The sequence below is a fragment of the Pseudochaenichthys georgianus genome, chromosome 13, assembly GCF_902827115.2.
Source record: "Pseudochaenichthys georgianus chromosome 13, fPseGeo1.2, whole genome shotgun sequence".
NCBI classification, from domain to species: domain Eukaryota; kingdom Metazoa; phylum Chordata; class Actinopteri; order Perciformes; family Channichthyidae; genus Pseudochaenichthys; species Pseudochaenichthys georgianus.
Genome location: NC_047515.1, coordinates 39,990,616 through 40,013,593, shown reverse-complemented (window position 1 = coordinate 40,013,593; position 22,978 = coordinate 39,990,616). Strand labels below are relative to the sequence as shown.

Genomic DNA, 22,978 nt, shown 5'->3' with positions numbered 1-22,978 from the left:
ACGGAGGAAAAGAGAGAGGGTTTTATTTCCTGACGCTGCGTGAGTTCCCCGACTCACCGGGGACACATGTTTAGTTATAAAAGACATCAACACGTGCATTTTGCATGATAGGTCCCCTTTAACGCCAAGGTTATAATAATTGCTCTGAAGATGGGAGGTGATACAGTTTTTCTGTATTTCTTTCTCCTGTAATATGACTTGATAGCTTTAAACTCCGCACAACACAACAATCAATAAACACATAAATAGAACAAATTGCATAAATGATTTGGTCCAGTCAATGATAATAAAAAATGATGCATAATGCTCATTCATTTTAATATTCTGAATCATATTGCAATTGAATAAAAATAATTGCGATGATCTATTCCGAATCTGGCAGCCCCTCTACAGGCTCTTACCTGAAAAGCGTTTGCAGGCCAGGTTCCTCAGGGACCTGAAGACGTCACACATCAGGGGGGGGCAGCTGGAGCTGGACTGGGTGATGGAGGAGAAAACCTTCTGCACGTAACCCTGAAGGTTCTCCTGCACAATAAACAACAACATTAGTTCATTCAAACCATCGTAAGAAAGAGCGGAAAACTAATATCTAAAAAGGAAAAAGGCCTACAGTCGAATGTGGAAGACAAGGCATCCAGATGGATAGTCTTATTATAGGATCGATCAACTTGATTAAATAAGTTGTATTTTGAGTCTGTGTAGAGGTCTGTAATGGCGCATTCCCACTGCAGGGCCTCGCATGGCTTAGTACGGTATAGTTAGGCCTCGGTAGGCCAGGCTCACTTTGTGCTGCGTTTCCATTACAGTTTAGGAACTGGGGCAGTAACTATAGTAACGCAGTGTAGGCGGAGCCATGACGTCATCTTCAATGCGAACCACAAAACCAACCTCAGCCGTTAGCTCTTAGCACTCAGAGCTCACAGCTCCTCATATCTGTTCAGAAACTAGACAAAAGTTAAACAAGTACAAACCACAGACTGCCTGTGTCATGGCAAATACAGTTGCTGCTTTATTTATGTCTGTAGGCCGTTGTTGTGAGTGTGGACGGTCGGAGCATATATAACGTTAGCTTAGCCAAGCTACATTTAGAAAGCACGCATTTAAAAAGGTGTTTCTCTGCCCTCTGTCTGCAGACTTGTCAAAGCATTAATTCATGGTTTTTACTAACCAGTATCAGTATGTTGTTACTTCGGCATCATTTAGAAACGTGTATTACAATTAAATCACGGTCAAATATGTTCATCTTGTTGTAGTTGTAGCCCCCTAGCCAGCGATTCTCTCACTAGTTTAGCATACTCAGCCCGACTCAGCCCGGTTGTTGGCCCGGAAAGAACCTGTATTTTGGAGAGCCAGAAAACGGTGAAACAGTACCCGCTAGCCGGAACTACGCCTAGCGGAAACGCAACCAAAAACGGGCCGGGCATGGCACGCTTAAACCGCGCTGCAGTGGAGATGCGCCATAAGAGTCAGGCGTTTACCTTGTTCACCACCACGTTGTCGCCTTCTTTTAGTTTAACCGGGTCTATCTCACATGTCTTGTTGGACTCACAGATCTATGGAAGACAAAACAACAACAGTCAGGCCTGAGAAATGAGAAATGACTGATTGAGATTTCTGTGTATAATGCAAATGTTTTCCTATTTTCTTGAAATTAAAAAGGACATTAACAGGATCAAGACATTTCAGACGTCTCTAAACTAAAAATATTCCCTTTAACATGAAGCAATATCAAAACAGAGATAGAAGACAAAAAATGACGACAAAGAATAAAATATAGCACATTTTGAAGATGCAGGTAGACCAGTGTTGTAGTGGAAATGCAGCTGTGTGTGTGAGTGTGTGTGTGTGTGTGTGTGTGTGTGTGTGTGTGTGTGTGTGTGTGTGTGTGTGTGTGTGTGTGTGTGTGTGTGTGTGTGTGTGTGTGTGTGTGTGTGTGTGTGTGTGTGTGTGTGTGTGTGTGTGTGTGTGAGAGAGTGTGTGTGAGAGAGTGTGTGTGAGAGTGTGTGTGAGAGTGTGTGTGCGTGTGAGAGTGTGTGTGCGTGTGAGAGTGTGTGTGCGTGTGAGCGCGTGAGAGTGAGCGCGTGAGAGTGAGCGCGTGAGAGTGAGCGCGTGAGAGTGAGCGTGTGGGTGAGGGTGTGTGTGAGTGTGTGTGAGAGTGTGTGTGAGAGTGTGTGTGAGAGTGTGTGTGTGAGAGTGTGTGTGAGGGTGTGAGTGTGAGAGGGTGAGTGTGAGAGTGTGTGTGAGAGTGTGCGTGAGCGTGAGCGTGTGCGTGTGCGTGTGCGCCCCATACCTCATCTATTACAGGCTTCAGGGTAACAGCCAGGTAATTCTTTCCCACAATCTTCATCATGTCGTCGATGCAGCGCGTTGCCAGTGAGTTGCCACGGAATATAGTGTTAGCCTCCCTGTAAGGACACAACAACAACATCAATATGTACATTATATACAGGTTTGACAACATTTCTTATTTTAACAACAAAACAGATTTTGATTCCAAAGCTTCTCGTATATTTGGATAAATTCTCAAGTCACTTTACAACTTTGATGACAAATACATAATTTAGTTTTATACATTTGAATTTTTATTTTATCCTTATAGCACATTCTTGCATTACAGTATTTGTATTCTATTTTTTTTATGTATCTTTTATGTATTTAATTCTCAAGTAAATCAACTGTTACAAAAGCCGATATAAAATATTCTGATAATTAATGACAAAAAAAGATAAAAGAAAATCCTCAATTTGAATAAAGTGATTCTCGTCCAGTAACACGTTTATCAAAGTTAAAAAATAAATAAAGATACCGTGAAAATCATCCAGACTTCCCATTTATTGTTTTTCAGAACTACTTCCCGTTTCTAATTTCACTTTGGTTGCATTATGACAGCCGGTACAAATGATGCATGAAAATAGAACGATAACACCAACGTTGTGGAGAAAAAAGGGAACTTAACTTTAGGGTTAAGAGACGTTACAGAGTCGACCATGATAACAATCTGTAACCACGTACTGTATACGTCTGTGTGTAAACTCACTGAGTGTTTTCCAGCTCCAGCGCTGCCACCGCAGAGACGAAAGGCACAAAGCGGTTGTGGTGGAGCAGCAGCCGGACCGTGGGCAGGACCGCCTCGTAGCGCTCCCTGCAGATGTCCCCTAAGATGTGAGCGGCTGAAGCCGAGATGGGCTGAAGGAGGCCGGGAGAAAGAGGGGGAAGACATGAAATACATAGGTGGCTTTTCATTATGCTAAAGCAGGGGTGTCCAAACTTTTTTCACCGAGGGGCACACAGAAAAATATACGAAGGGCTGGGCCGCTCACTAGAGGTACATCGCCTCATAGGTTCAGTTATAAGTTAGAAAAATCAATCAAATGTAATAATAATACATTTATTTTGGGGGGCGCCTTTCATAACACCAAAGGACACCTTACAGGGCATAGGGGCAATATAGGGAACAATTAAAACAGTGGATTTAGTGAAATGTCGGTAAGTGATGCTCGTGAGTGTTGGCAGCTCATCCCTCAGATTGATTACAATAAGGAGAAATATGAAGGGTGTATTTCAAGCTTGTAAATAAGTCATTGGGATTCTTTCTGATCAACTAAGATATGTTAGAAAAACTTTAATTGACTGAATTTATTTGAAAAGTCTTATTAACACATGAATACTACTGTGTGATATATGTTTACATATTACATTACATGTTAGACGCTTTTATCCAAAGCGACTTACATACTCAATACTGTGGACAATCCCCACAGGAGCAATTTGGGGTGAAGTGTCTCAGGGACACAACGACATGCTGACTGCAGTGGGGTTTGAACCTGTGACCCCTGATCCCAACACCCACGGACAATCCACTGCGCCACACGCCCCCCGTATATATACATATATATTTAAGAAGTACAATATAAGAAAAGCACAAGTTTCCTTTGTGGGCCGTCTTCCATTATACTTTTTGGATTTGCTGAGGGCCGATTCAAAATGGCCCACGGGCCGTAGTTGGACACCCCTGTGCTAAAGTGTCTGGCAGAAGATGGGCTGAAGGAGGCCGGGAGAAAGAGCGGAAGGTGAGAGGGGGAAGACATGAAATACATAGGTGGCTTTTCATTATGCCAACGTGTCTTGGAGATGGCGAGAAAAGAGGCGAGGACGAAGGAGCCGAAGCTGCCAGATGAGAAATCCTTGGTGCCGTAGCTAGATCATTAAATAAAAAATAAAAAGTGGGTACAAGTGCTAACATTGGCACATTAAACTCCTACTATAAGCCTGTTAGCCATTGAAAAAATAATCCAAGATGGACACCACTGATGGCTTAGAAATATAGTTACTTACATTATTTAAATCACGCAGAAACTGAATGTAGACTTCAGGAATGACTCGGAAGCCTCTTATGTGACAATATGTAAGTCACACAATCAAAATAATGGAAAACTAGCCTGACATGCATGGTCGTTGAGGTGGTGGAGGTCATTTGGGTGTAGGAGTGTAGTACTGTAGAGGTAGCACTACGCTGGAGACATCACTGCTACGAAGCTTGGGGTTCAGTGACGACTCATTTTGCCAACACAGAATCTAGTATTAGTGTAGTGTCCCAAATCCTAGTATTTTAACGTTGTGTGTTTAAAAAAGGACAGAAAACATCTCTGAAGAAGTTTCTAAATGCTAAGTTTGACCTTCCCATCGTAAAAGAAACAAAACAATTAAACACCAAAAAAATAAAAATGGATTCAGCGGTTAAAACTGCGAGGTAGAATACTGGTTCCTTGGCAGAACATTTCAGTGTTCTTGAAATGTGGGAATGTTTGTGCTTGTATCCGCTTTTGAAAGGTCGTTACAGCTATCTGCTTCACCAACTGTGTAGAGCAGGTCTGGCATTCAAACGTCACGCCACTTGCTAAAAGAATCACACGTAGTACAAAGCGGGCTCTCAGCTCCTCGAGAAGCCTCCTCAATCTGAGGGTTGAGAGGCGTTTGAAAATCCTCCACGAAGGCAGAGAGGAAACGATTCCCGGGTCGCAGGAGGAGAAAGGACACGAGGAAGCACACATAATGAAAAGCACCCGTACGTTAATGGCAATGAGAGAAGAAACAAACGGAGTATGGAACAACAAAGGAACAAAACAATTTGCAACTACACGTATTTGGAACTAGGGACCATTTGGAAACATGTCTCTGATCATTGTGTGATGTTTTTTAAAGAGGATCTGGATCAAAGAAGGATTTTGTATTAAGTCTGCAGAACCGTTTGTAGGTCAGGACTTTACGTTACACTTCCTGCAATTAAAATATTGCACTGGTCGATGTGGCACTGATGAATTGTGCAGCCCTTCTTGATACATTTTAAATGAAAGGAAAGTGACTTATCCATCAGGAACAATTGGATCCTAATGAGAAAGGCTTCGGTGTCCTTTTCTCTGAAAGAACAAACTCAAGTGGATATTTCTGAGGTTCTCTCTGCGCTGTAACTTGAGCTCCTACCTTCACGTCGGGGGATTTGAGCAGCAGGTTGCAGAGCGGCGTGTAGAAGGCAGATGGCAGCACCGTGTCTTCGATGTAGGTCAGCTTCAGACGCAAAGATCCCAGATCATCGGACTTTGACTTGCTGCCGTTCCCTTTGGGCTGGAGGAGATACCTGTTCAAAACCACAGGAACGCACAACGTGCTGTGAGGATGTGCGGGAAATACACATACGTTTCCATGTCCCGATTATACATCTCCTTGAAATGGAGCTTGATTATAAAATAAAGCCAATCAAATAAATATACATACATAATGATACATCGGTAAAAAGATAATCGAAATTAATGTTCGGAAAGAAATGCTGAAAACGTGTACCGTTAATATAATTTGTTATACCTCACACCTTGTCCAAATACAGGATAGGTTGTGCAAACTAATACATTTCTGCATTAAATGAAAAGCTGGTGGGCAATGAATACAAAAGATACATTAACATCTCATTTAAGTCAATAAATGAGAGAAACAATTGGAAAACAAGTTTTTACAGATCAGAATTTGGCACGTTTCCCCTCCAAAAGAAACGTGTAAACGCATAAAACAAAACTGAAGATTCCTGAACGACTTTAGTTTAACTACATTATTGTCTAATATATAATTGAACAGACTACCAGGGCTGCATTAATGCCCAGAGAAGGATTCGCACTGTGAGGCTCAAACTGACTCCATAATGCTAATGTGAATCAGACCGCAGTCTTTGCCCTTTTTTAAACTATGTTCCAGCTGTTTATCCACATGGTTTACTTCTACTTTAATACTAAAAAAGGACATGTTAAATACTTCTATGTCTGCTGCATGCATGTCCTCCCTAAAGCCAACAGGTGGAGCAAGATACCAAAGGATTTAGTGCAGAGTTACACAGCAGTGCTTTAAAAGCTGCAGCTACATACAGTAGACCCGTCTATAAGCCGCTTGATCTGTCATCAAGGTAAACAGGCGCAGAGACGCTCCCCAGAAGACGTAAACAGATCACCTGTCCTGATTTCATGAAGCTGAACCGCCTCAGTGTGTGCACCATGGACCATGTCCAGCATAAACACAGGACAGGAGGTACTGCCACCACGCAAAGAGCCGCCCACACACTCCACTCACAGCCCTCATGTACTAACAGATTGCTATCTGGCATAATCCCACATCACCTACGCTGACGCACAGCTTGGAAACACCCACACAAAAGGAACTGCTGAACACGGAGAAATCCGGGAAGACTTTTCAAACCATCGAGTAAAAGCAGGGAGAAACGTAACGGTTAAAGTTAAGCAGGGTGTGTTTCCTTCACATTCAGACTAGAAAGTAAGTATCAGACCAGATGCAGTTATGACCAGGCTATGAGGTTTATTGCCAACAAGTTAATACATTTATGAATTAGCACACCGGACTTCCTGGACTTGATAACATTAGTATTGTCTCCGGTGTTTCCACAGTCCATTACCAAAGAGAAAGGCTACCACTGTTTGTCCAAAGAAGTCTTTTTTTTTCAAACCGCAGACAACCACATATCTGCCGGTGTATGAAACTGTTGCAAAGTTATTCTTTTATCTTGCCTGGAGATCTAGGAATGGCCTATTCACTCTCAGCCATGGCAGTACAACAAGCCTTCAGGGCATTTGACTGCATGAAGCCAACAGACTGTGCAGTGTGTGTGGCAGACTGGCAGTTTAACCAATGTCTTTTTCCTTTATTCAAATGTAATACACATTACAGTACCATGAACCCAAAACATTATTAGCAGAGATGAGTGGCCAATTCCAAAAAGAAATTGATGACAGTAACTCAACTTCATGTAACCCATGAGTGCAATCAGGTGAGCAAGTTACCCAGAATGACTAATATGCTTAACTATGAGTGTTTTTAAATGTATTCAAATGTTTCCTTTGTTTAATGCTTTTGTAATACACTTTGAATTACCTCTATGTTAATGAAATGTTCTATGAAAAAAAACATGCCTTGCCTAAACAAGTGTGCAAGTTGTTGTGTACCGTACTTTTCGGACTATAAAGCGCACCTGCATATAAGCCGCAGCAGCTAAATTGCCCGTCTGTCTTGCTCTCGTTCTGTCTCTCGGTTCCACTTTTACTTTGGCGCGCTACCTGTCTCGCTCTTTTCCGGCCTCCAGCTTTTCCTGCTGGAGCCCGCCGCTTAAAGGTGGCGGGCACGGACCAGTCATAGAGCCCATAGGGTTAAAGGTGGTTAATTTTACCTGTAAAGTCCATAGATTTAGGAGGTTCCCTAGTGGCCGTTAGCTGTACAAAAAAAAAAAATGGGGAAAGAAGTCGCGGCTTATAGTCCGAAAAGTACGGTAAATTGTGTGACAGGAGGAAAAACCATTAAAATATAAATATATATATAACAAGAGCAATGGTGCAGAGTGTTCGAGTTTTTAACGCCTGAGTTTAAAGACGTGATCAACTTCTTAAAAATGTGTTTGCTCAGCTCAGAAATATCGATATTTTTTCAGGTTTATGCACGATAAGTTTACCGACGCTGGGGGACCGTAACTCAGGATAAGCCACCTGCAGAAAATGTGCAGGATTTGACGCACAGGCTACTTTATTTGATGAAATATTAAAAACAGTTTTTATTTATTTCAGTGTCACAGTATCACCTCAAACTATAAGAGGTGATACATTAGAAAGACAGGGTGTAAGCAGGAATCCTGAAGTCAGATGTAAGACCTTTTATAAGACCCTTTCCATACATTATAAGACCTCATCGCCACCGGTTACCTTGGCGACACACTTTACCTCACATTGACTATATGCAGTATTGTATGTGTTACACAAACAATTACCGGTTGCCTTGTCACAGACAATCTGCTCGACAAAATATGTTTGTCTTTTTTGTTTTCCTGCGATGATGGTTCTTCAGGACTGCTTCTTGAGCTCTAATCACACTCTCGCAGACTTTTCCGGTGTTTCTAAATTAGATGACAATGTGTGTGTGTCGCTTAAGAGGAAAAGATGCCTGTTTTTGTTGTTGTTATTACCGTCAGGAAATGTACAACCTAACCCTGGACCACCCAGTAGTAATAGTCAGATCGCTACTCCTGCTGATTTTAAAGCTAGGTCTGGGTTGGGTTTCATCCACTTGAATGTGCGCAGTCTGTTAGGTAAACTAGATGTTGTCCGCATCTGGGCGAGCTCGACTGACGCTGACGTCACAGTGTGCGAAAAAGTACACGTCCCACCGTCCGGGACGTGTTATTTACAACATCGGACAAGTAGATCTTTCAATTGACTTGTCCGGCGGACAAGTGACTTTTTCGCCCCGATTTATTGACAAATTATTGATACATTCAGTTTACAAAAGGCAGAACTCATTCGCAAATTGTCCGTGTCCGCCATTTTTAGTTTAGAAATGTTAGTTTCGGTTCTGCTTGTCGATTCATAAGGAAATGCATCTCGCACCTTCAAATCAATTCTAAAAGTTACAGGAAGCCAGTGTAGAGTAGCTAAGACAGGACTAATGTGTTCCCTCCTTTTGGTATTCGTCAGTAGTCTAGCTGCAGAGTTTTTAATGAGCTGGAGTCTTTGTACATTCTCAAACTGCACCACTTGGAACTAACTAAACAATGCAGAGATTATTTTTATATAATTGTATTCAATAACCGTAAGAAATTCAACAGTATGAAGTGATTTGTAAATAGGAATAGAGATTTGACTTAATGTTTTCATAAATATATTTTTCTCCCAGTTTGTCATGGGACTTATTTTTACCCTCTCAAAGAACCGGAATCGAGAAACAAAAATAACCGGAATCGAAAAGCAGAACCGGAATCGTTAAAATCCAAACGATACCCAACCCTATGTGTGATGCAGTAGAATCTTACCGCTCACTCACGTTAGCGGTGTTGTAAAAACCGTGGGAAAATGTAAAAAACGATGACGAAGAAGAAGATTCCAGTGGCCCCAATTTTTGTCCATTCTGGACAAGTGAAAAATGTATTCGGACAAGTACATTGCCAAACTCACTTGTCCATGGACAAGTAGTCTCTAAAAACTTTTTCTCACACTGCGTCATTGTCTTATCAGAAACATGGCTAAACAAGTCTATTTTGGCCTCTGACATTGCCTTAAATGGTTTTAATGTGTATCGTACCGACCGGCCTAATAAAGGTGGTGGCGTTGCCATTTATGTTAAGAATAAGTTCAGTGTATCCACATTAGTTTCCAAATCGATCAGTAAGCAATTTGAATTTTTAGCCTTAAATATAAAAGTGGCAAAGGGTCAACAGGTCATGGTGGTGGTCTGTTACAGACTGTCAAAGACTCCTCGTCTTCGCTAGCAAATCTTTTACCGCAACTAGACTACAAGGAAATAGTGCTACTTGGAGATCTTAACTGGGACTGGTTAACTGCAGTGTCAGAGGATTTTAAAAACCTTTGTATCTCTTTGAATGTTACTCCGATTGTTGACAGTCCTACTCGCCCTAACATTAAGTCCCCTAATAAATCCTCCCTAATTTATCTCATTCTAACTAATATTCCCTATAAATACTCAGCTGTGGGAGTATCTGCTAATGATGTGAGTGATCACTGTGTTGTAGCCACAATTAGGGACACTAAGGTCCAAAAGGTTAAACCTCGCATTATCATTAAGAGACACAAAACATTTTGTGGAGCAGGGTTTTGTTCATGATCTGTTTGGGTTCGATTGGGGTAAAATCGATCTGTGTGCTGATGTAGAAACCGCATGGTCTTATTTGTATCTTGGTTTTATGGAAATTATAGATAGACATGCACCCCTGCGTACATTTAGAGTGAAGGGACGAGACAATCCCTGGTTTTCTGCTGAGCTGTCTAGTCTCCTTCATGAGAGAAACAAGGCCTGGGCAAAGGCTAGGCAATCAGGCTCAGAGGTAGAGTGGCTGCGTTTTAGGCAGCTAAGGAATAGCTTCACTTCACATGTAAAAAGTGCTAAGTCTAAGTACTATCTGTCAGTTACCACAAAGAACCTGAACAACCCTAGAAAATTCTGGAAAGCCATAAAATCGATATCCACCGGTGAGATCCGTAATGAGATACCTCCGTGCCTCACCACAGCATCTGGCTCTATATCGGACAGGGCCACTATGCTAAACTGCTTTAATGAGCATTTTGTGTCCTGCGGTTCTATGTTTGATTCTGTTTCTAATTCTGCTTCTGTAAACACCACAGTCGGTGACTCTGAACAACGTGGTCTGGAAAACCCTTTCAGTTTTACTCCTTTTACTGTTGATGTTGTTCGTGAAGTCTTATCTAAGCTAGATCCTAAAAAGCCGGCTGGTCCGGACAACGTAGAACCTTTCTTTTTAAAGATAGCTGCAGATTTTATTGCTCCACCTCTTACTTCTCTTTTTAACCTCTCCCTCAGCACGAACACAATCCCAAAAGTATGGAAGTCTGCTTATGTCTTGCCTTTACTGAAAGGAGGGGAGGCAACTATTTTAAATAACTATAGGCCAATCTCTAAATTGTCAGTTCTGGCTAAGGTTCTTGAACGCTTAGTGAGTGAACAAGTAAAGGAGTTTTTATGTATAAATGATATCCTGTCTAAACATCAGTCAGGCTTCAGAAAGAAACACAGCACCATCACTGCCACGATGAAAGTGGTAAATGACATTACTACTATTTTAGATAATAAGCAGAGTTGTGCAGCTCTGTTTATTGACCTTTCCAAAGCGTTTGACACCGTTGATCATCGCATTTTAAAGCAGAGGCTACTCAGTATCGGCATATCCAGCAATGCAGTGGGTGGTTTGTGAACTACCTCTCTGAAAGGTCCCAATGTGTTCACTTTGATGGGCTGTCTTCCGAGTGGTTAAACATCACTAATGGTGTACCACAAGGTTCAGTTTTAGGTCCACTATTATTCTCTATCGATATTAATAGTTTAGGTGAAAATGTCGAAGGAGCAACCTTACATTGTTATGCGGACGATACCGTGCTGTACTGTGCAGGTCCCTCGATTCAGGAGGCTGTTGTTAAATTACAGGCTGTTTTTAACACTATTCAGACTCAGCTCTCTGAATTAAAGCTTCTTTTAAATGTGGATCAAACCAAGGTAATGCTCTTTTCAAAAGCTAAAGCTAAAAATACACCGGAGACTACTTTGGATATTGTAACTACGCAAGGAACAACACTTGAAGTTGTTGCCTGTTACAAATACCTTGGTATCTGGCTTGATGATTGTCTCTCTTTTAAACTTCAGGTAAATAAGCTGCTTAAAAAGCTGAGGGTTAGGCTAGGTTTCTTCTACAGGAACAAGTCCTGTTTCTCGCTTGAGGCCAGGAGAAGGCTCTGTGACCTTTGACCTGTGCTGGACTATGGTGATCTGGTGTATATGAATGCACCTGCCCATTGCCTGAGCAAGTTAGATGCTGCGTATCACAGCGCACTGAGATGTTTGATAAATTGTAAAGCACTTACGCATCACTGTACCCTGTATACCAAGGCGGTTTTGCCATCACTAACTGTACGGAGGCTCAGTCACTGGTACTTTTTCATTTACAAAGCCATGTTGGATAAACTACCATCTTATATCTGCTCCCTGATCTCTCTGCGAACTGAAAGTACTTATTGCCTGAGATCGCATGCTATGGTTTTATGAAATGTGCCAAGTGCTAGGACTGTCTTAGGGAAGAAAGCTTTTAGATGTGCAGCTCCACTAACTTGGAACAGTCTGCAAAAAGAATGGAACATTACCAAGCTAGTACCACTACATGTTTTTAAAGCTCGGTTGGATGCTACACAATCAGATGCTGTTGGTTCCTGTGCATGTGGTTAGATATGTAAATTGTAATCCCTGTACATTTTGCTGTATGATGTCCTTTTTGTTGTTCTGTTGTTTATGTTTTTATGTCTTCTTGTGGAACCTACTGCTGCAGGTCGCCCTTGAAAAAGAGATCTTGATCTCAATGGGATTTTACCTGGATGAATAAAGGTTTTGAATTGAAGAGCCGCAGGTCGAGTCCTTACCAGGCTTTGTGGATGTGGTCGCTTCTCAGGATCTTCACGTGGACCCGCGTCTCCCCCAGAAACACATCCTGAGCTAGATTCTCATTGTTCCACAAATCCACTCTGCACAGGTAGAGAAAGGACAGTTATACAAATAATGTTCAAAGCATGTGAAAATATAGTGCATTCAGTACAACTCCTGTATTGTTACGGTGTGTGTGTTCAGCACTAACATCACCACCCATTTCCAAACTAAATGGCAAACATGTCACTACAGGAGTGATGCTTACCTGCTCGCTGCATAAAAGCTAAAACAATAACCCGTGCATTGACACCACCTCAAATCCAAACCTTTAAAACCATGCATGAGTTTACCTTCCAGCCTGTCTAGTCTTACCCAGTGAGCTATGAGTCCACTGTCACGGACGCCCCACATATCCTAACCAGAAAGCAAGGCTCTCTATCAGTAGTCAGAACACACCACATCTAAAATGCACCTTTTTGTCCTCAAGATGTTAAGACATACGAGTTCTTCTGTCAGGACTACAGAGGGGGGTGAGACCGAAAGAGGGAGGCTCACAGAGGGACCAGATGAGAGTGAAGGACAAACGTACTTGATCTCCAGTTTTTCTATGTCTTCCTCCTCCACTTGGAAATGAGACTTTTTAGAGTAGCTGCTGGTCCGTGTGACCTGAGGGGGGGGGGGGGGACATGTGAGGGTTTACTTACAGAATACAGGAGTTATTCTACAAATAGTGTTGAAGAAAGCAAAGTGAAATTTACCTCAAAGAAGAACGTCTCTTCAAAATGAGGGTCGCTGGTTTTCTTCTTTACCTTCGTTTTCTTTTGGTCCGATCTGAGGAGAAACATTATGGAAACTCTTAAAAACAACAACATGTCCTGCTGATCTTTGTCTAAACTGTATCTATGGTTACTATCGCTTTTTAAAAGACTGTTTATCAAGATCACAGCCATTGAAAGACCGTGAACAAACACATTAACGTCATCATCTCATTGTCGATTTGATAAGTATTGTATTATAAAAAAGATATTGAATATTGCCGCTTTAACATTGAAGTAGAGCTGCAACAATCAGTTGACTAATTATTAGGGATGCAACGATATCAAAAAGGCACGGTACGATAATATCGCGATAACAAGTCCACGGTACGATATTTATGGCGATATTGAAAAATAAAGAAAAACAATTTCAAATCTTTTTTTTATTAATTTGCTACGTCAGAACTCAATTGGCTTTTCAGGGTCCCAGTTACTATGGATGAGTAACGCCTACGTCACTTCCGGGCGAAAATTACAGCCCCGCCCACTTTTGGGGGAAAACAACGCTGTCTTTTGATTGGCGGTTAATACAAATTATGAAGTTTTTGCCAATCCGATCAGACATTAAAGAAAACCGTGGATGTGTGGATCTTCAAAGAGCCCGATCACGATGGCCAGTCAGGCAAACAATTACATTCAATCATTTGAAATCGACGATCAGGCTCGATATCTGGTTAAATTAAAATCAGTAGGCGAGCCTGTAATTTCGCCAGCTGTTACTCTCATGAGCGAGGCGGAAAATAATAGTTTTATCATGCCAAAAAGCTGCCGTGTCGTTTATTGCACCTCAAACATTAAAAATAATACAGAGTTACGTGTTTCTGTACGTCCTCTAAGAAGAAAGGACGGTAACAGAAGAGCTCTGTGGCTTCAGACTCGATCGCCGTTCAAATGATTTTCCGTTTCCCCCAAAAGTGGGCGGGGCCGTAAAGTGACGTAGATGTTACTCTCATCTATGAAAATCGATCGCCTACTGCTATATTTAAACATATCGAGCCCGATCGTCGATTTACAATGGCTTAATGTAATTGTTTGCCTGACTGGCCATCGTAATCGGGCTTTTTGAAGATCCAAAAATCCACGGTTTTCTTACATTTCTGATCGGATTGGCAAAGACTTCAGAATTTGTATTGACCGGCAATCAGATGACAGCGTTGTTTTCCCCCAAAAGTTACTCTCATGTATACAAACTTATTTTGGACAAGGCGAAAAAACACCTCAGGTGAGCTTAAAAAAACATTTTGGGCCAAATTGAGAAAGTTATGTCAACTTGCTTACAATACAGCATTTAATAAGTGATACTTTAAAATGTGCATAAAATAAAGAAATAGCAAACAGGTTTATCGCGATATTGAAAATGGACTTTTTGACATTTTAGTAGGATAGTAGTATTTTAAAGTGTCAAAAATATAATAATCAGACCCTGCAATTCACTTCAGTTTTTTCAAGTAACTCAAACTCACTCACTCAGCATCATCAGGTTATCTTTTAGGGATATGAGCATGTCCACATTCCCAGGTAGAAGCTGGGATGTTTGGGCGTTAACAAAATCCCCTGCTGTGGAACAAACTCTCTTGCTTGGTACTGATGTTGCTGAGACGGAGAGATATGCTTATGTCTCTACTGTAGGTGTGTGCATGTAGCCCTGTAAATACGATGTCCTTTTGTGTCATCTGTCTTATGTTCATGTTGTAACCTACTTGCTGCCATGTTGGACAGGTAAAAAGGCGATATTCGATATATCGTTACATCCCTACTAATTATTTAGACATACACAATAAAATCATGACAATCTTTGAAGTGATTTCTGATTAAATAAAAGGCAGAAAATGCAGTTTTCAGCCTCTCAAATGGAGGTTTCCTGCTTTGATTTATATCACATCGGTTTGACCAAAGAAACTTTTGGGGGAAACTACGAGTCTGACGCCACAGAGCTCTTCTTTTACCGTCCTTTCTTCTTAGAGCAAGTACAGAAAAACGTAACGTATTTTTTATCTGGTGGGTAATTAGAAAATTAGTAGTAATGTAGTGATGTTGAACCATCAAGTTAAAAAGGGGCAAACGTGCTGCTAATATACTTTATAACATGCAGAGAAGAGCAATAGGTAAAAAAAAACATTGCTATACGTGTGGTATTTAATGAGTTACCTGGCGGGTCCGACGAGTGACACGGTGGCGTACGGGTCACAGTTCTGCCCGCTGATCAGAGGCAAACCCTGACACTCGATTATCCTGCAGGAAACAGTGAGGGACACGGTTAATACAAATGCTGTGCACGGTTTTAAATGACAGCAGTTCAAAGTCAGTCATGTTGTTTATTATAGCAGGGTGGTGGTCAAGTCACTCGTTTTACAGTCCTGTAATAATGGAACATTTCAAGCCGTTATGAATAAAAGGAGTTTAAAGTGTCCCAGACCTTGGGAGGGATTAGTTCTTAAATCCAAGTCTTTAAATCATGAATGGTAAATATGCTTTTTTGTTGGTTCAACAGACGGCAGAGCGGAAATGCTGTTGCTGTTAACCCTCTGCAGACTGAATTTTATCAGCATGGAGTATATTTATTTACAACAACAAGAAAAAATGCATTTATGACGCTGCACTAAACATACGACGACTGAACATTTAATTGAATCGGTAATAAATGCTGTGGGCATCAAAGTTTCTCTCCCACACACTAGTGACATTAAGATTAAGATGGACTTTTATTAATCCCTCGTGGGGAAATTGTTTCTCTGCATGTTAGGAGCAGTGTGCTGCCATTTTGAACGGCGCCCGGGGAGCAGTGTAGGCACCTCGGTAGCACTTGGTCTTGCCGGGACTTGAACTGGTGACCTTCCAGTTGCCAAGCCAAGTCCCAATCGACTTCGCCACCACCGCCCCACATCACGATGTAACACGGCTAGCGCTCCAACGCATTGTACGTGATAACGTGAGGGGCGGGACATCTCTAAGATCAATCACAACAGAGACGGCCAGCTAACCAATCAGAGCCGACTGGGCTCTGGTTTCAGACAGAGGGTGAGAAGAGGTGCTGCAGCACAGGCAGTATGACAGCAATGAAGAGCTTTTTGAACATTAAAGGGTTCATACACTTTTTCACCAATGATTTTCAATGACCAAAAAAATGACTCTTTCTCAGCGGTTCCACTGAAAATGGTTTATTTGAACACGGAACAGGAAAATAAAGTCTGGATATGAAACATGTCGTGCCTTTCTAAAACAAATCAAGTAGGCGTACTAGCTTCTACACGCTAAAGCAACTAAAATCTCTCACCAGCAAAACACCTCGTCAGTTAAATGCCATTTTACGTTTCATTACGATACAGTATTTATTAGATGGATAAAATATAAATTATATTTGATGCAACTTTAGTTAAATTTCCACGACTTTTCCAAAACCTTGGGAAAAATATCGTTTTCCAAAACGTTTCCAGGGCCTGGAATCAGCATTTTGAATTTCCATAACTATTCCAGATTTGTACTGACCGTAAGAACCCTGACATTAAAGCATGGAGACAAGTCAGAGGCAGAACATACAAACGTGAACCTGAAAATGAGCAGAATACGTCCTCTCTAATTCCCAACAGACATTTAGACAACAATATAAAAACAGCAGCGTTGTTGTCGGTCTCCATTGAGAGGCAGAGTGCTGTGCTCTCATGCTTGGCTCTTGACACACAGGGACCTCTGCTTTTTTCACAGGTGTTTCATGTGACAACAAACAGACACTGTAGGCACCCTAAACAGGATGTGGCTGCTAAGCCCGAGTCACCCGAGAGTGAGGATGAATACAGCCGTCACTAAGTGAAGCCGGAGGGAGATAGTCGGGATCAGGATGTTTGTGTATCACCTTCCAGGGCGCCATGACAATATTCCCTACAGTGTCCTTTGCATCCCTTAACTTAACCCCGTCTCCCCGAGTGCTCTGGGCATCTCTGGTGACTAATCTGGCTGCAACAGGATGGCTGGAAGTGTGCAAGTGATAAGCGAGCAGGCGACGGGTTAAGCAAACAATCCGAGAGGCGCAGTGAATGACGGCAGCAGAAAACCGCAGCGGTTGCAGAGTGAGAGGCGAGACTTCCTGTTCAGATGCCATCACTTCCTACTCATTAACCCGCTCTCCAAGTATGAATGGGGGATGCAAAACAACAGCATGAGGTCTCACACGTACACGTATGTGAATGTGTGTATACATGCTCAAGCACATCCTTTAACGAGTGTTTTTCTCTTGAGCAGACCAGCCTCCCGTGGCAACAGTGGCGACAGTGACGACTCTTTGAAGTCGAACGCTGGGCAGAAATAGATAAAGTAATGGGACACAAATAGTAATTCGATTTTATCAATGAAGACTTCTTTTTGATAACTACTCGAACACATCGTTTTTGGTTTCATTCTCAGAACTAATTTGTCATCGTTTTTTCTACACAATTTTGAGGATACATATTTTTAAAACGTGTGCCTATAATCCATCAGAATACGTATGCAAATCTTCTCAGTGGCTGTAGGTCATAGAGTTCAGAGGAAGCGAGCCATAGTTGTTGTTGTTGAATCTGCACAAAAGATACGATACACATTTTGTTTATTTCTATAGTAGTGCGTAGGAAAACTCCCCTTAGGGCAGTGTCTGATTAGGACATGTTGTGTTTGCCCATCAAAACAAACTAAGAGAAACTATTTGGAGAAACCTTAAAATTATCCTGCATTATTTTGTATTTGTATGTTTTTTTATTTTAAGGAAGAATTTTAAATTGTAATATTTGAGAAGATGTCGAGATCTGATCCGTCATGCAAGTTAAATGAAAATGTATTCGGCTTTTCAGGGTCCCAGTTAGTAAACAAGGTATTTTGGACAATGCAAAAAAAAACACCGCAAAAGTTTCTGGGTGTCTGTGGCTCAGCGGAAACTAGGGAGGGAACGATGAATCGAATATTCAAAATTATTCAGGTGTTCAAATATGAGTTATGAATATTTTTTTTTTTTTTTTTTTTTTGGGAGAGGTGCCTAAGTTGATTACATATGATCAAATGGAATAATTCAATGTGCCATAGCTAAGTGTGTTAGGTCTAAAGGTGTGCAGAGCTGCAGGCGCTGATCTCTCTCTGGTTATACTTCACTCGCGTTTATGTCCAAATCCATCAGATCTAGTTCTAGCTAATGATATGGCTGCTGCCCCTCCAGATCACGCAGACTCAAACCTCATCTTATGCCCACATCCCAGCTGAGAGGGTCTTCTCTACAGCTGGCCTGATTGTGAATCGCCTCCACACCCGCCTCTCCCCTGAGTCGACATGCTCACATTCTTAAAGAAGAATGAGTATTGAAGAGCTGCATTCTGTGCACAGGCCGTGTTACAGGTTGTTGATCTCTGTTGTAATAGGGTGACGTTACCCTGACCCGTTAGGTTGTTCGTGTTTTAAGCGTGAAAGCTGTAGGCCTATCGCTGTCAACTGTTCAAACTGTGAGCACCAGTTCAATACATTTCACAAATTCGTCTTGGTTTCTTTACTTATTTGAACAAGTATTTATTTTTTTGTCAATTTTTTTTTTTTTTTTTATAGGATATGTACATTTCGGTTAACTGTTTTTTTCGGGGTCGAATATTCGAATATACATTAGCTTTCACATTCCCATCCCTAGTGGACAGTGTGCTGGACTTCGAATCAGGGGATAGCAAGTTCGAGTCCCACTGCAGTCAGCATGTCGTTGTGTCCCTGAGACACTTCACCCCAAAGTGCTCCTGTGGGGATTGTCCACAGTATTGAGTATGTAAGTCGCTTTGGATAAAAGCGTCTAACAAGTGAAATGGAATGTAAAAAAAAAAAAAGTCAACTTGTTTACAAGACAGCATTTAAAAAAGGTAGGGAAGGTAAGCATGGAGAAACCAGCTTGAGTGCGCTAGAATTTAAAAATACGCAGCCGAAAAACATCTGCCCCTTCCTTCAGACTTCCTCACAGAGCCCCTCCTCCAACACACAGGAACGCGCACATGACCGATGAGGGCACGAGATAAGTGTGTGCACAGATGGAAGGCTGACAGGCAGGTAGGCCATTCAGTTACTTCGTCGTGCTTTTGACAGCGCCACGGCTTCCACAGATGACATTTTTTAATAGATTTATTGTCAAAGCATTTAATGTATTCATTGCTGTCGGGATGTTAAGAGCATTCCATGGAATATAACAAGTGTTTCTGAAGTGAATTACCTACCCCACCTTTAATGTGCAATACTTCACACATGTGCATAAAATATAGAAATAGCAACCATTCCCAGTTTATAAGACAAGATCAGACATGGCTTCTCAGGCGAGGTACTCTTGGCTTTTGTAAGTGCAGCTAAAGGAAGTCTGATGTGATGGTACTCACCGGACCACTAAGTGTTGACCCACTGATCCGTTCTCTGTGATCACTTCATTCAGCCGCATCTCCAAGTGAACCTTTCCCTGTAGGAGCAGAGAGGGAGCGGTTACTCAAAACATCACGTCTGTGTTTTAAACTACGACACAAAGGTTTCAAATCAAAACCCAGGTTAATATAAGGGATGTGACATGAGATAGAAACGTGTGCAGTGGTGGCATGGAATTACACTTAAGAGCAATTTGAGCTACCGTACTTTTCGGACTATAAGCCGCGACCTTCCCCCCCATTTTTTTGTACAGCTAATGGCCACTAGGGAACCTCCTAAATCTATGGATTCTACAGGTAAAATTAACCACCTTTAACGCTATGGGCTCTATGACCGGTCCGCGCCCGCCACCTCTAAGCGGCGGGCTCCAGCAGGAAAAGCTGGAGGCCGGAAAAGAGCGAGACAAAAGTAAAAGTGGAACCGAGAGACAGAACGAGAGCAAGACAGACGGACAATTTAGCTGCTGCGGCTCATATGCAGGTGCGCTTTATAGTCCGGAAAGTACGGTACTTGAGTTTAACTAGGTTTTGTAGATTTATGCTACTTTATACTTCAACACCACTATTTTCTCAGATACATTTTGTACTCTTTACTCCAGATTTTAAGTAATACAAAATATCAACTTGTAAGAAAAACTTTGACATATAATAAGTTAAAAGCAGTAAGTCATTCAAACCACATTGTAAAGCTGTGATGAACACATGAACGCATCAATAATCCAAACATTTAGTAATTGCATTTTGTTTTAAACATTTCTCGGGGTCTTTTTCCTCTCATGTGTCCGGTCTCAGCCTCGTGTTGTTTTAGGTTAATGTTGGTACAAGTGTGTGACAAGAGCCACAGCAGCTGCACATTTTGTCATCAGTCATAAAAGATCTTTACGGGGTCGGATGTGGTGAAGGCTGCCGGTCTCGCCTTCGGAAGTGTCGGAGAGAGAGTGAGTGAGATATAGAGAGAGACGGAGCCAAACAAAACGCCAACACACTTGCACTCTGCAAATCAGCACTTGGCTGAGAAGGCAGGCAGCTCTCTCTCTCTGATGCAAGACAGGCCTTTAAGCTAATATTATATTTACTTTGAAGGATCTAAATGAACCAATGACATCAGGAAAACAACACCTACATAACACGTTAGTATCCTCCTTTTTCAAAAAGCCGTTGTACCTTTGTCTTCATTACAAAGCTGCTCACATAACAGCCGTTTGACTAAAAGCCAGAGAGGTATTGCAATAATTCCTCGCTCTCTCACTGACTTTGCAGTTTAGAGTGTCTACTTGTGAGTGAATCAGTGTAGCGGCACAAACCCAGAATAGTCTGGCGTGGGCTAATGGCAGCTCGAGTCAACACGGTAGCTTGCAGCAGCACAGAAGTGGTAGTGAGCTGTAGTTTCACCCAGCGCAACCACACCGCGCTGATATCTGATAAAAGACATGTACAGTTGAAATAGGGCAACCCACATGCGCTATATGCGAAAGAAACTAGAAACTGCAGCCTGAAAAAAAAGATCAAGAAAATGCTGAAAGGCAGACATGGGCCCAAAATAAAAACACCTGATAGGTCAAGATTATAGCTATAGAATCATAAGCACTAGTACTTTAGGTAGGTGCTACCAACTCCAACAACTATTAAGAACCAATAATCATAGAAAACTTGTATACAATTATATTAGCCTTGATTTAGGCGGTATACACATTTTAAAGGGGCCTTATTCGGCTCATATTCAGTGTCTCTACTGTGATATGTTTCCAAGCTTTAATGTTCAAAAAGCTCTTTATTTTTCTCATACTTCCTGTGTGTCTTTTCACCCTCTGTCTGAAACCACAGCCCGGTCTGCTCTGATCGGTTATCTGACCGGCTCTGTTGCGATTGGTCAACCGCTTAGGCTAAGGGGCGGGACATGGCTATCAAGTATAATGTGTTGGAGCGCTAGCCAATAGAAGACCGCTGTTGAAACATGACTAACTATTGGACATGAAACAATCTAATCAGTTTGCACGTTTTAGGTCACATCAGTGTTTCCGCCAGAGCAGGGCTGAGAGGGCGTCCGCCCCGAGAGCGGGAGGTGTGACGTCACGTTGTGTCGCGTGACTTGAATTTTGAATTGAGCTGTCCCTTTAATAGATACTCTCTCTTTACGTAGTAGTGAGTTCCGGCTCGTCATGTTACCACAGTTTACCACGGAGCCTCAGTTTCGCCGCTGCGAGGCTCCGGCGCTCGCAGTTCACGCGCTTGCTCCACTAGCACCCCCCCCGCCAAGGCTCGCCGGCAGTACACTTTCCGTCACAGGAACTCGCTTTGCTGGCGGCGACAAGAATCCCACCAGACTCCTTTGCCCCTCCAACTGAGGGATGTCCTGGTTCTTTTTGTCATTTCAAAACGATAACATTTATTTATTTTTTTGGACGCCCTCTGCTCGAGTTCAGGGCGTTCCGAGCTGAATAAGGTCGTCAAATGACGGCAAGACGCCCCCCTGGCGGAAACGCTGGGTTACATGCAATACAAATTAAATTATATTTGTGAATCTTTATTTAAAACATTAAACTGTTGTGGACATTACCTGGACTTCTGAGTTGGGATCTACTGGATGAAGGCTGCACCAATGCTCTTTTCCACTGTATTTGGCCAGGTCATCCTTCCTGATTGACACCTTGCCTGTAAAGACACAAACACATTAAACTACAGAGTTCCAACTTGAATAGGAAAACATGTTTGTGTGTCCGTGCCGTGCTTAAAGAAACTCACCAACAGGTAGGTCCCTTTGGAAAACGCTCTTGGCATAAACGTAGAAGGATAAACACTGAAATGGACGAGGGATCTCAAAGTAGAAGTCCTCTCCATAGAAGGGGCTGTGTATAAAGACAGAGGATTCATTTAGGACACAAGGATGCATCTTTTGGTTTAAAAAAAAAAAAAGGGTGTCCAAATGTGTGTTTCAATGTGTGATAAACAGATTAGTGGCAACAGCCGGATTCAATGGCTCACCGTGAAGGCTTGGCTATTGAGTTGTTTAGTTTGGATTAAGAATGGGTAAAAACTACCAGTGAAAATGGTCATTTAGGGTTTTTTTATTTCTGGTTTGGTTTCACAGTACACAAATCAAATATGTAGCCCATGTACAAAATATAATTTGCTCAGGGTAATGCTGTTACAAAGGAGCAGGGGTTAAACAGTAGTGGTAGAAGTCATTCTTACTGGTCAGAAATGTAGCCATGGAAATGGAGAAAACATTAACCGAGCAACATGAAGTCAAACGCGCCACAGAGATGTTCGGTGATACCGTCA

General features: G+C 42.0%; 1 protein-coding gene across 1 annotated transcript in view; it reads right to left on the bottom strand.

Moving 5' to 3' along the window:
• Positions 1-22,978, bottom strand: part of rasa2 (RAS p21 protein activator 2) — a 56,511-nt gene that overhangs the window by 18,774 nt on the left and 14,759 nt on the right. Inside the window, exons 3-14 of the mRNA XM_034098135.2 lie at positions 22,439-22,542; positions 22,254-22,348; positions 19,658-19,734; positions 15,444-15,527; positions 13,239-13,311; positions 13,070-13,146; positions 12,477-12,578; positions 5,482-5,635; positions 3,038-3,186; positions 2,291-2,405; positions 1,479-1,553; positions 402-525 (exon numbers count right to left, since the gene is read on the bottom strand). Coding sequence (XP_033954026.1) covers positions 402-525; positions 1,479-1,553; positions 2,291-2,405; positions 3,038-3,186; positions 5,482-5,635; positions 12,477-12,578; positions 13,070-13,146; positions 13,239-13,311; positions 15,444-15,527; positions 19,658-19,734; positions 22,254-22,348; positions 22,439-22,542 — 1,229 coding nt within the window. The remainder of the gene's footprint in view (positions 1-401; positions 526-1,478; positions 1,554-2,290; positions 2,406-3,037; positions 3,187-5,481; positions 5,636-12,476; positions 12,579-13,069; positions 13,147-13,238; positions 13,312-15,443; positions 15,528-19,657; positions 19,735-22,253; positions 22,349-22,438; positions 22,543-22,978) is intronic.